This window comes from Phoca vitulina, unplaced genomic scaffold (genome assembly GCF_004348235.1).
Source record: "Phoca vitulina isolate PV1807 unplaced genomic scaffold, GSC_HSeal_1.0 scaffold2, whole genome shotgun sequence".
Taxonomy (NCBI): Eukaryota; Metazoa; Chordata; class Mammalia; order Carnivora; family Phocidae; genus Phoca; species Phoca vitulina.
This window is the reverse complement of record NW_022589705.1, coordinates 302020-314993: the sequence shown is the minus strand read 5'-3', so window position 1 is coordinate 314993 and position 12974 is coordinate 302020. Positions and strand designations below refer to the sequence as shown.

The 12974-nt window shown below is 43.1% G+C and overlaps 1 protein-coding gene across 1 annotated transcript; it reads left to right on the top strand.

Moving 5' to 3' along the window:
• The first annotated feature begins 322 nt into the window (after positions 1-322).
• CD160 (CD160 molecule) lies at positions 323-12594 on the top strand. Its single transcript, XM_032415413.1, has 4 exons — positions 323-382; positions 7253-7397; positions 8303-8629; positions 12119-12594. The coding sequence occupies exons 2-4, from the start codon at positions 7331-7333 to the stop codon at positions 12316-12318; spliced, it is 594 nt and encodes a 197-aa protein (XP_032271304.1). The 5' UTR covers positions 323-382; positions 7253-7330; the 3' UTR covers positions 12319-12594.
• Positions 12595-12974: the final 380 nt, after the last annotated feature.

The following is a 12974-nucleotide window of genomic DNA, read 5'->3' as shown; positions in this document are numbered from 1 at the left end:
TATGAATTACCAAGTGAAAAATCTTTGTCCCCCAAGGTGAAGAAAACAATTTCAAAGAGCGCTTTTTCTCAGCCCCCTCAGCAGATAGAGTCTGTCTCTAACACACACAAAAGGAAGAGGAAAAGGAGAAAGCAGCAGAGGATGAGGTGGAGAAGAAAAAAGTTCACGGTGGGGGTGGATGAGAGAGAGAGGCAGGAAGACCCCCGATTGCTACAAAAACCCATGCTGTGGTTTTCAAAGACCATATATACCAGTAATGAAGGTGTGAGCAATGACGGAAGTGGGAGACAACCAAAGAACAAGTCGGGGCTGAGAGCTCATTCAAAGTGCTTTCACCAGGGCCCCCAGGCTGAGAGCAAGAAAGAAGAACTTCTGTCCCGAGGTAATGAGGCCCACTGGGGAACTGGGGTCTGGGAGCTGGGATGGGACAGTTGACAGAACCACTCAGGTAAGGACAGGCTTCCAGTGAGGTCCCTGAGAACCCCTGATTTTTGCAATGCCCTTTACCCTCAGGACCCTAGAAAGAGAAGTGTTACTGTACCAGCCGGGCCCCCATGCTCGCTCTTCCCCAGTAGGCTTCCAGGGATACAGGCCCCATTCGGACACTTACCTCAACTGGAAAAGAACTGTACTGTGTGTTCATGGGAGGGAAATCCAGGCAAGCTCCTTGAAGTAACATACCTGACCGAGCATAAATCTCTTATGCTGTTCTAAATCCTCCAGGCCACTTTCTTTGTTCAGTGTTCGTGGGGGATGAATGACAAAGGATCATTCTTATCAGTAAAAAAGAGATAGTCACCAGAGGAAAGTTACCAAGTCTTGGATCCACTCTCCTCTGGATCCCTCCAAGCCTGGCCTAGGACCAGCCACTGGGCTCCATGGGGCTTCAGGCTGGTCCTGTGAGGCATCCCTGAGGGAAGTTTACATCCCACATCTATGCTCTGGGGGTGATGCCAACAAGAGAGGCTTCGGGCCAACTGGCATATTTTGGCAGAGTAAACTTGGGAATTCCAGAGTGAAAAGAATGGTTTAGAAATAGTTTTTCATGGGATGCCTGGGTGGTACAGTCAGTTGGGTGTCCGACTCTTGGTTGTGATCTTGGGGTCATGGGATCAGCCCGTGTAGGCTCCACGCTCATCGCAGTCTGCTTAAGACCCTCTCTCCCTCTCCCCCTGCCCCACCCCTCCACCCTCTCTCTCCCCCCGCCTCTCTAAAATGAATGGGTAAATCTTTAAAAAAAAGAAGAAGAAGAAGTAGTTTTCCTTGTGGCACCTGGGTGGCTCAGTCCATTAAGCAACCAACTCTTGATCTCAGCTCAATTCTTGATCTCAGGGTCATGAATTCAGGCCCCGCATTTAAAAAAAAAGAAGAAGAAGAAAGAGTTTTCCTCTAAGTTCCAGAGTTATGCACTTCAGTGGAAGACCTTTCATCTAAAAATCAGGAGATCTGGTTGCCTCAGTTTCCCTAGTTGCAAAACAAGGAGCCTATTCTGCAGGAGTTCTGCACTGGGGGGTCCATTCATGGGATTCGTGAATCTGGGGGAAACATATCTTTACTTCCACCAGTTTCTAGCTGAAAGTTAGCAAGCATTTGCTTCAATTATGAAGGTACACAACAAACCACAATAGAATTTGCCATCAATAGAAATCAAAATATTTTCAAATCTCATTACAGTTGTTACAGGTTTCTCAAAATGTCACATACATTCATCACTACTATGAAGTTACGATCATTACAGATGCTAGGAAGCACTTATACTTCTCTATCACATGTTCTAATGTTTAGACAACTGTTCTGATATAATTTGTTTCCTTTGTTATCCTTTATATTTTATTTTATTAATTTGTAAGTATTATTCTGAGAAGGGGATCCACAGGCTTCACCAGATAACCAAAGGTGCCTCTGGTGCATTAATGCTAAGGTTGAGAAGCTGGGCTCTATGTGTCAAGGGGGTAAGAGCCGCAAGGCTGAGAAAGCAGGCAAGTGCTCCAAGGGCCTCCTGCAGCTAACTTCAATTTACTTACTAATCTGTTTCTACTTTCAGGAAGTTGGGGTTGTGGTGGTTGATGAAATCCCATCTCTGGGTCTGGGGCATCTTTTTCAGCTTGATGGGAGATCTGCAAATGGGTATCTGTAAACAAATATTTGTGAAGCTGATTGTTAGCTTTCCAGCTCCTCTGAGAGGTTAGATCTGGGCTTCAGTAGCAAAGAGAAGAGCGTCTTCCTTACAGTCTTGTACCCACCAGCAGTGGGTCCACTCCGCAGAAAACGTCGGGCACAGATCCATGTGTCATTTAATTATCGCAACATTCATGGGAGGGAGCTTTAAACACAAGAGGAATGTGAGGCTGAGAAAGGTTAGTAACGTGCCCCAGATCACACGAAGCTTGGATCTAAGTCTGAGACTCCAGGTGCCTCCCGCTTCATAAGGTCGGCGAGATGGAGGGTGTTTACCTCCAGAGGCACATCCTCAGAGTCCATAGGTTCCTGGGCACCCAACATAGTTCAGGGGCCCCGGGGAAGGCTGAGAGGTGACGATGCCAACCTAAGCTGGACCTTCATCCTTGCCGACTCCGGGGCCCGCCACGTTTTATGAGGAAGAGGAGACCTGTCTCTAGCTCATGGACCCAGAAAGTCCCCCCACTTCCCTCCCCAACACCTCTTCCCGCTATGGAGGGCCAGTTGCGCCTCTAGTACAAACTACGTCCTCGGGACCCACCAGACCGGATCTTGCACCGCCCACACCTCCAGTACTAGTTCAGGTTTTCCCCAGCTAGCCTGCACGCCCTACCCCGCGCCCCGGCGGCTCACCGTCCATCTCCGGCTTCAACTAGAAGGCAGCGCCCTCTAGTGATCATAATGCAGAAGCGGCTGTGCCTGCTCCACCAAGCCCTGCCTGCATCACACTGGGGTGCATCTTCCTCCAGGCACCAAGGTCACCTACTCCAAGAGCATCCGTTCCCCAGGGCCCCCACCTGCCCCAGGCCTCCTGAACGGCCCACGATAAACTTACACGCTTTGCTCCAGCTCGGCCCTAGGCACCACGAAACTCGGCCACTTGCATCAGCGCCTGTGAGCCTGCCCGCCACTCTGCAGCTCTTTGCTTGGAAGCAATCCCTACCCTGCTCCCTCCCATCCCGCTGCACCAGTCCCTCAGGGAACACGCCTAGAGAAGGGACATGACCTTCTCAACATCCTACAGCTAGCTAATGCACAGCCGGGGCTGGAAGACAAATCTCCCCAGCCCATTCCCCACCTTACCTCACCACATAGTCAGCAAACATCTGTCAAGACCCAACTGCACTCCCGTCCTGCAGCTTTTCCAGACCTCTCATTCAGAATTTCTCCTTTCCTATTCCTTGGTATACTTTATGAACTTATTACTGTTAGCACAGCCCTCCTTGGATTGCAGCTGTTCCTGAATTGCTGGAGAGCTGTGAGAAGAGGCACAAAGGACATGACAGACCTGCATAACTTGGGAGTTATAATCCTAGCTCCTTCACTTAGAAGCTGTGATTTTAAGCTACTCACATGCCTCTCTAAGCTTCCATATGCTTAGTAAAAGTGACAAATTTTTAAATAACTAGAATAGCTGCGCTTTATAAGAACTAAACACAATTGTGGATGTGGATGTGTTTGGGACGTAAATTGCCACAAATATGAGGAAGCATAAAACTAGTCATGGCTAACACTTACTGAGCCCTTACTCTATGCCAGCCACTATACTGGCATTCAACTGTGTAGTAGTTTACATGGGTTGCCTCTTTTAACCCAAAGAACAACCCTGGGAAGAGAATACTATCACCACTTTACAGCTCAGTAAGCTGCTTTTCAGAGAGGGTCAGAAACTTGCCCAACATTATGCAGCTAGTTAGTGCCAAAGCCAGATTATAGACCAGTCCTTCTAACTAGAGGCTGCATAGAATCACTGAGAAGGTCGGCCTCTGTTTTAGTCACCTCTCTGTGCTCTATGGTGCCTGACACATCATAGTTGTTCAGTCTTTGTCAAATATATCCATTTATTAGGGGCTGAGCATTGTTCCTGTCCCAGGAGCCTAAGAAACTTGCCTGTCACACAACTAGTAAGTTTTGAGATACAAGCAGTCTGGCTCCAGAGTCTATGCTTTTAAGCACAAACCTAGGCTAAATGAATAATTGCAATTCTTCTTTATCTTCCTTTTTGAGTTTACCTTTTTTAGTTAAATTCAATTAATTAGCATATAGTGTATTATTAGTTTCGGAGGTAGAGGTCAGTGATTCATCAGTCTAATATAATACCCGGGGTTCATTATATCAGGTGTCCTCCTTAATGCCCATCACCCTGTTACCCCATCCCCCCACTCACCTCCCTCCAGCAACCCTCAGTTTGTTTCCTATGATTAAGAGTCTCTTATGGTTTGTCTTCTTCTCTGATTTCGTCTTGTTTTATTTTTCCTTCCCTTTCCTATGATCCTCTGTTTTGTTTCTTGAATTCCACATGAGTGAGATCATATGATAGTTGTCTTTCTCTGATTGACTTATTTTGCTTAACATAATGCCCTCCATTTCTATCCATGTTGTTGCAAATGGCAAGATTTCATTTCTTTATCTTCCTTTTCAAAGATAATACTTTGTAGCTAGACACAAAAGCATATCACTGAAAGTTCAATGTTTTGTTTCAAGACTCAGCAGGACTTTCTGGTGGAGACATGGAACAGCATGAAAGTAGGACAACATAGGGCTCCTGGGTGGCTCAGTCATTAAGCGTCTGGCTTCAGCTCAGGTCATGATCCCAGAGTCCTGGGATTGAGTCCCACATCGGGCTCCCTGCTCTGCGGGAAGCCTGCTTCTCTCTCTCCCACTCCCTTTGCTTGTGTTCCTGCTCTCGCTGTGTCTCTCTCTGTCAAATAAGTAAATAAAATCTTAAAAAAAAAAAGAGAGAGTAGGACAACACATAGGAGAGGGAACACAAGGTCAAGGCTAGGGCAGCAGCACTGGGGGCCAGACCCACTGGGAGATTTCATTAGGATTGCGACAAATTTAGGGGCGCCTGGGTGGCTCAGTTGGTTAAGCGTCTGCCTTCGGCTCAGGTCATGATCCCAGGGTCCTGGGATCGAGCCCCGCATCAGGCTCCCTGCTCGTCAGGGAGCCTGCTTCTCTCTCTGCCCCTCCCTCTTGCTCATTCTCTCTCTCTCTCTCTCTCTCTCTCTCTCGCAAAAATAAAAATACTTTTAAAAAAAGTAATACATTCATAAGATAAAATTTATCAGGCGAAAGAGTATGCAATGAGAAAAAAAAGCCTCCTTACATTCATCTGCCTCCCAACCCATAGGAACTGCCCTTCCCCCCAAAAGTTCACCACTTTTAATATTTTCCACTTAACTCATGGATACAAAGAACAGAATGGTGGTTGCCAGAGGAGAGGAGCCTGAGGGGTGGGGGAAATGGGTGAAGAGGGCCTGGAGGTACAGACTTCCAGCTGTGAAATGAACAGGTCATGGGGATGTGGTGTACAGCATGGTGACTACAGTGAATGGTACTGTAGTGTGCATTTGAAGGTTGCCGGCAGAGTGAATCTTGAAAGTTCTCATCAAAAGAAAAAAATTGGGGGGTAAATTTTCATGGTGATGAAGGTGACTAGACCTCCTGTGGTGATCATTTCATAGCGTATACAAGTGTCAAATCATGACTTGTACACCTGAAACTCATATCATGTATGTCAATTATACGTCAATAAAAAGATCAGAAATAATCAAAATCCTCACTGGTAGGAATCTATGAGAATAAATTCACATAACTATGATTACTGTGCAGCAATTTTTAAAGAGGGAAAGCTGTTTATGTACTGATATGGAATGGTCTCCACAGGACACACTGGTAAGTGAAAAAAGCAAAATGTAGAACAGAGTGTACCGTATACTATCCTTCATTGTTGTTATTGATGTTTTTTATAAAAGGAAAAATATGGAACCTCTTAAATATGCATAGAATCTATCTCTAGAAGCATCCACAATAAGGCAACATTGGTTGACTCTGGGAAGGGGCAAGAGATCACTGGGGGTGGGAGCAGGAAGGAAAGTTTTAACTGTACACCTCTGACCTTTGAACTCTGTGAATGTAATTACCTATCCAAACAGTTATAAACTACAAAAGTGTTTAAATATATTTTTAAAACACTTATATAAAGAGAGAGGATTTTTAAAAAAATAAAAATATTTATTTTATATGCATAGCCCTGCAATTTGCCTTTTTTGACATAATGGTATATTATTGATCCCCCTTCAGGCTCATATTTAGAGAACTCATTCTTTTTAATAATATATAATATTCTACTGTATGAATGAGTCAAAATTTATTCAACCATTTCCAACTGATGAAAATTCAGGTGTTATCTTGGTTTTGCTTTGGGTTCAGTTTGGGTTTTTTGACATGAGAACAATTTTTCTTAGCTAGGATTAGAAGATATAAACATAAAAAGGTAAAACAATAAAATGTTGGGAAAAAGTGTAACTCTAGCCTGAGGGAAACTTTCTTAAACAATACAGAGTACTACAGATGACTTAAAAGATAGATGCACTGTATTTAACTACAATACAGATGTGAATTTTCCTGATGGAAAGAAACATCATTTCAAGAGACAAACAATGAATTGGGAGAAAATATTTGTTAAAAGAAGAAAAAAAGTCAGGGTAACATCTCTAATATAGAGAAAAACTGATTTTTTAGAAAGTTGACTTGGGAAAAAAATGCAAAGAATATGAACAGGCAATTCAGAGAAGAGGAAATACGAATGACCAATAAATGTATGAAGAGATCCTCACCCTCACTAGTCATGGAAATGCAAAATAAAACAACAGTGAGATCTAATTTTTCATTCATCAAATTGGCAAAAATGTAAAAGACAATATTCAGTGCTGACAAGCACATTCTTGCTGAATATCCGAATCTCAACCATATTTCTGGAAAGCAATCTGATAATACATAGTAGAAAAAAATTTGTGTTCATATTCTTTGACCCAGTAATACAACTTAATTTAGAAAAAAATATTCTGCAAATATAGCCTTTAGTGTCTCTCTCTGTCTCTTCCCTCTTTTCTCCTCTCTTCTCTCCAGTACACCTCACTTGATTAACTGTCTCACTTCCCAGCCAGCTGGACTCTCATGCCCAAGCCTTCCTCCACCTGACTCTAGCCAACTTAAGCTAGTGCCTGGAACATGGAGATGGTCTTGGAGCCCTGGGAGGCCTTGTCTAGGAATCCTCATGTGCTTTCAGGAAAGTGAGGCCAAGGACATCATTGGAGCCAACATTTGCTTCAAGTTCCTGCAGCTGCTGACAACGTGCAGGACACTGATGGCACCTGGCAGAGGCTGCTTGGCCCTGGCCATTCTGCTGGCAATCATGGACATCCAGCTTGGCGGTGAGGACAGCCCCTCCCCAGATCCCCAGAGCAGAGACAGCCATCAGGGAAAATCCTGGACTCATGAGGAGGGATGGATCCCAAGATTTTTTTCTGGTGGGGAAGAAAAGGACCCACTCCCTCTTGACACTAATGAAAGGGTGAAAAACATAGTTTTTCTTTTTCTGTTAAAACTAGTACCCTCCCCATCAGACATTCTGCCTCTCCTATGTGTTACCAAGAACCTGGTAATCTGGCCCTCAATCTAAGATTCTTTCAGGATCTTATACATTCTAAATTTATGAAATCTAGGTTTGAGATTCTGATATTACAACATGTGTCAACTTGGGGTGCCTGGGTGGTTCAGTCAGTTAAGCATCCAACTCTTGATTTCGGCTCAGGTCATGATCTCAGGGTCATGAGATCAAGCCCTACTTCGGGCTCCATGCTGGACGTGGAGCCTGCTTAGGATTCTCTCTCCACCCCCCTCCCTCTGCCCCTCCCCTCCCCACTATCTCTCAAAAAAAAAAAAAATATATATATATATATATATGTATATATATATGACATATGTCAACTTTAGCAACCCATTTAACCACTGTGCACCTCAGTTTATAAAATGGGAACAACAGTACATGGTTCTAGGGCTATACCAAGGATTAGATGTATATAAATGCACTTTAATAAAGGTCCTATACAAGTTCTATTTGGAGTAGAAATAAAATATAAACCATTTCTGAATTAATGAATAACTGGGATTACAGGTCTCCCTCAGATATGGGTATAGCCCATAGACTACTCTTCTAAGAGGTGGTATTTAATGTCTATTGGGCAGCCCCCACCTCTGCCTCAACATTTCTATGTGAGTGAACTTAGTCTGTGTGAGCAAACTTCCCATGGCTAATTCTTCCCCCTTCCCATTCCAGGGTGCATGCACATCCAAAGCTCGTTTCACCAGGAAGGAAAACGACTAAGCTTGATCTGTACTTTGCAGTATAAGAAAGAAGAGGCTGAGGGGGTTATAGTGTTTTTGTGCAAGGACAGGTCTTCGGACTGTTTCCCTGAGACCAGCTTAGAGCAACTGAGACTTAAACGGGATCCTGGGAGAGATGGTGTCAGTGAAAGATCATCTAAGTTGGTGTTCACCATAAACCAAACCACACCATCGGACAGCGGGACCTACCAGTGTTGTGCCACAAGCCAGACGCCAGAAATCCGCCTTCAGGGCCACTTTTTCTCTGTTTTAGTCACAGGTAAGCTCTGATACCCCACATGCCAGCAGATGAGATAATAAGCAGGGTTGACAGCTAGAGACAGAAATAGTTACTTCAGGTCCTGGACAGGCAGTCTTCTTGGGGGAAGAGTCCTTCCCATCACTCAGTCATTTCCCACCAGTCCCACTGCAGTGGCAAATGCTCACAGCATGAATACAAAAGTAATCTCATTTCTTTTATTTTAAAAACCTTACTGAGGTAAACCATTTCATTTTTATTGACACTGAGACTGAGTTACATGGAGGTAAAGCAATTTGTTCAATTTGTCTCACTGACCAGTGCCAGTAAAAGCAGATAAAGGTCTGAAATTCAGGCTTTCTGCTTCTAATTCAGAGAGCTCTCAGAAATGTAGTTCTATTTCTAAATATAGACACTGAGCCTTCACGCTGTGACAGAGATGGATTTGAGATAAAACGGATGGTTGTCTTAATGAACATTTAGTTGTAAGAAACAGAAACCTACTCAAGCTGCCATAGGTTAAAAGGAACAAATAATAAAGCAGGAATAAAGGAATAAAGCCCTCATGAGATCTGGTTTCTGGAATCAGAAACCAGAAAGCCAACAGAACCTAAACAGTTACAGTCTCAATCTCTCTGGGGCAGTAAGGCCTCTCATCCCTGCATATTTCCTTTATTTTGTGCCTACTCCCCTACTCTGTTACTACTTAGACAAAACCTAAATACGGTCAACTCCAGACTCAGCTTTATATATGACTTCCTCATAGGCCCAGCAGAGAGTGACTCTTGTGTTTCTATATTCCCAAAGGAACAAGCCTTCAAAACTGAGAATTATGTTCTAATTGTATTCTATACCCATCCAAACTACCAATCGAATGTGAGGAAAGAATAAAGACAGACATGCAATGACTCCAAAAAAAAAAAAAAAAGATTGCCTTCCATGTGATCTTAAAAAGCCACCAGAGGTGTGCTTCAGAAAAACAGGAAGTGAATAGGTAGAGTGGATAAAATGGGATCCAGGAAAGTAAGGACTCTAATAGGGGAAAGGAAATAAGGAAATTCTAGAATGAAAAATGGCCAAAACAGGCAATTAGTCCAAAAGGAACAAGAGAAAGAGGGCTCTGGAAGATCTTGAGGAGGGGAAAACAGAATTGATAGGTCATCTTTCTGAAGGTCTGTGACAGATTGGATGAAGGATTAAAGATATGGATATGGAAAATTCTGCCTGGTTAAAAAAAAAATAAGGTGATCATCATCTCCAGGGAAAACACCAAATTTTACAAAAGGAAACCTAATCATGGCACACAACTTGGCTCTGTAATACGTAACATTTACAAAATCCAAATTACATAAACATTAATTTAACTACAATGTGTAATATAATGATTTGTAAAAGATGCAGAGAAGGAAAGTGGGTAGAGGTTTATCTATCTATCCTCATCTTCTTTTAACAGAAAATCAATAGATAATGCCTAAATTTTATCATCAAGAAGTGGTAATATAAGCATACTATTTAGGAATACATCTGAGTTGACAGTGGTTGTCCTGGGGAAATAAGCCTAGGAGGAAAAAAAGACACTGCTATTATTCTTTATGAACTTTCAAATACTATATTTTAACTTCAAGAAAACTAGAAATAAATTACACCCCCTCCCAAATAAAAACCTAGCCCAGAGCCTTTTAACAAATATTTTAATCATTTCCTATGGCTAGCAGTTAATCCACGTTTTCTATGTCAGTCTAGATTGATTTATATGTTCTTCCTTGCTTCCTGGTGTCTTCCTCTCTGACCTCGCTACAGCATCTAGCACTTCCATTCTCTCCCATCTCTATTGGCTTCTGCAACTCTCTACTTCCCTGGTTTTCCCACCTTTCTGGCTGTTCTTTCTCTCCTTCTCTGCCTCCATTTTCCCCCTCCCACCTCTCAAACATGAGAATTCATTCCCCAAGACTCACTCCTCACCTCTGATCTTTTCCCTATTGTTTCTCCCAAGTTCTCATTCACCCTCATGATTTTACCTGCACCTTCTTGCAAACTGACCCACAAATCAACTTCTCTAGCTCTAACCTCTTCCTAAGTTTCAATTTAACATTTTCACTGACTGGGCTCCTAGCTTCTGACTGCCCTGCCATCTCCTCACTCAAATCTGAGACCCTGGTTCTGCCCATGATTTAGTCAAAATCTTGATTTTTTCTCTTCTCCATACATTACTAAGTACAAGTAGTTCTTCCCCACTTTTTATTCCTTTCTTTCCAAAGGGGTTTCCCAAGTCTTCATCATCTCACACTTAAAATATTCCCAATAGTCTCCTGGCAAGCCCCTTGAGATCCAACCTCGTCTTATTCATCGTTGTTATCTCCTCCCACACCTACCTCAGGGCCTGGCACTGAGCTGTTACCTAATAAATGATCCATCAACTCTAAATACTATCTCTGCCTCCAAACCAAACAGCCACCTGACCTCTTTCTAAAATGCTAATTTGTACATGCCATACCACCAGTTTTAACGGCTTTTCACTGTCTATGGGACAAAGTCTAAATTACTTTTGCGTCGCACCGGAGGCTCTATAAAATTTCATTCTATTTATGTGAATACTCTGTTCCAGTTGATCTCACTAGGGGAAACTCTTGTCATTCTTCTCACACTTCTCATATTGATTGTGCATCCCACAGACACAATGCTAAGCTTGGAGAAGAGAATGGGGGGAGCAAGAAAGCCCTTACTCCTTATAAACTAATCTATATATAGTCTATAATCTAGTCACATTCTTTTAATATGCCCTAAGCATTTCTACTTGTGATGGCGCTCCATAAGACAAAACGCCTTTCTCATCCTCAGTATATTTAAGTATTAGAGTCAGCACATACGGATACTCACCAAAGGCAGAGATGATAAAAGTTCCTTTTGGAAGGTGAAACTAACAAAGCCAGACAAGTAACATATAGTATCAGTAAACAATGTCTACCATTTACTACTACATTTACTACCATGTGAGCCAAGCATTGTGCTGAATGATGTATCGATTATTTCATTTAATCTTCATGGCCTTTTTGAGGTTGCAGCTGTTGTCATGTGAAAAGTCAGTCTCAAAGGTAATTTGGGGTAATTTTATTCAGCTAGTAAATGGTGAATAAAAATCCAGATCTATTCCAAAGCCCAGATTTTAACTTACGCTAAACTGCTTGACACACTCTGGAAGATGGTTTTTAAGTGAGGGGGCACCCAAGTCCAAGGTGACTAAGCTATTTTAGCTGTCTCTCTAACAAGACTTTAAAGTTCCTGTTCTGTTCTGTTTGCATCCCCAGTGTGACACATAGATTCTGTATCTATTTTTCGCTGTTTAAGTACCTCATCATCACTACCCATAAATGTTAAAAAATACTTATTTGGGCAATAAATTGTGCTGAGCGCTGTCCTTGGAGATCAAAAAAGATGTTCTGAGATGATGCAAAAGGAGGTATTAATGATTTCTGAAACCCTCCCCTGATAATTAATTCTCTTTTGAACCAGAGACAGGGAACTACACGGTGAAAGGATTGAAACAAACAGGATACCCCGAGTTCAGTCACAGTAAAGGCACTCTCAGTTCAGGCTTCCTGCAAGAAAAAGCCTGGGTGATGCTGGTCACCAGCCTGGTGGCCCTTCAAGGTATGTTCAGAAGAGCCTTAAGCACCCCAAGTAGTGAGGGTGCTACACCTTTGACATCTTGATTATCCTCCAAGAGGAGACGTAGAAAGGAAGCCTAGAGTGGGAGAGTGAAGTGCTGCTCAGGCCCTGGCTGTCCACAGGAAAACATCAAACCAACATGAGGGCAAAACTGGTCCAAAGGGACTCAAGACTTTATAATAACCAGAGGAAGATGGATGAAACACCTTTTCCACTGGATAGGAGGTCAGACCTGTTAGGAAAGCAAGCTTGTGGGAGAGGCAAATAAATAAATACAGCTGCCTCTACTCACTGGGCCAACAGAAGACTACAAGTTAAGGCAACAGATATTTGCCTATGAACAAGGCAAGAGTCAGACCAGGTCTGGAGGTGGGTTTTAAAAATGCAGCTCTTGGGGCGCCTGAGTGGCTCAGTTGGTTAAGCGACTGCCTTCGGCTCAGGTCATGATCCTGGAGTCCCAGGATCGAGTCCCGCATCGGGCTCCCTGCTCAGCAGGGAGTCTGCTTCTCCCTCTGACCCTCCCCCTCTCATGTGCTCGCTCTCTCTCAAATAAATAAAATCTTAAATAAAAATGCAGCTCTTTGGCAAAGGCTGATGGGCAGATTGAGTATAGACACTTGTGAGTCCTCTGAGCATCACATCAATATAGATCATGGGTTTCCCTATTAGATAACAGAGATTGAAACTCATGATGATTTGC

Coding starts and splice junctions, on each gene's coding strand:
- CD160 (XM_032415413.1), top strand. CDS start 7,331: ATGGCACCTGGCAGAGGCTGCTTGGCCCTGGCCATTCTGCTGGCAATC. Junction 7,398..8,302: donor CATGGACATCCAGCTTGGCG/GTGAGGACAGCC, acceptor TTCCCATTCCAG/GGTGCATGCACATCCAAAGC. Junction 8,630..12,118: donor TTTCTCTGTTTTAGTCACAG/GTAAGCTCTGAT, acceptor CTTTTGAACCAG/AGACAGGGAACTACACGGTG.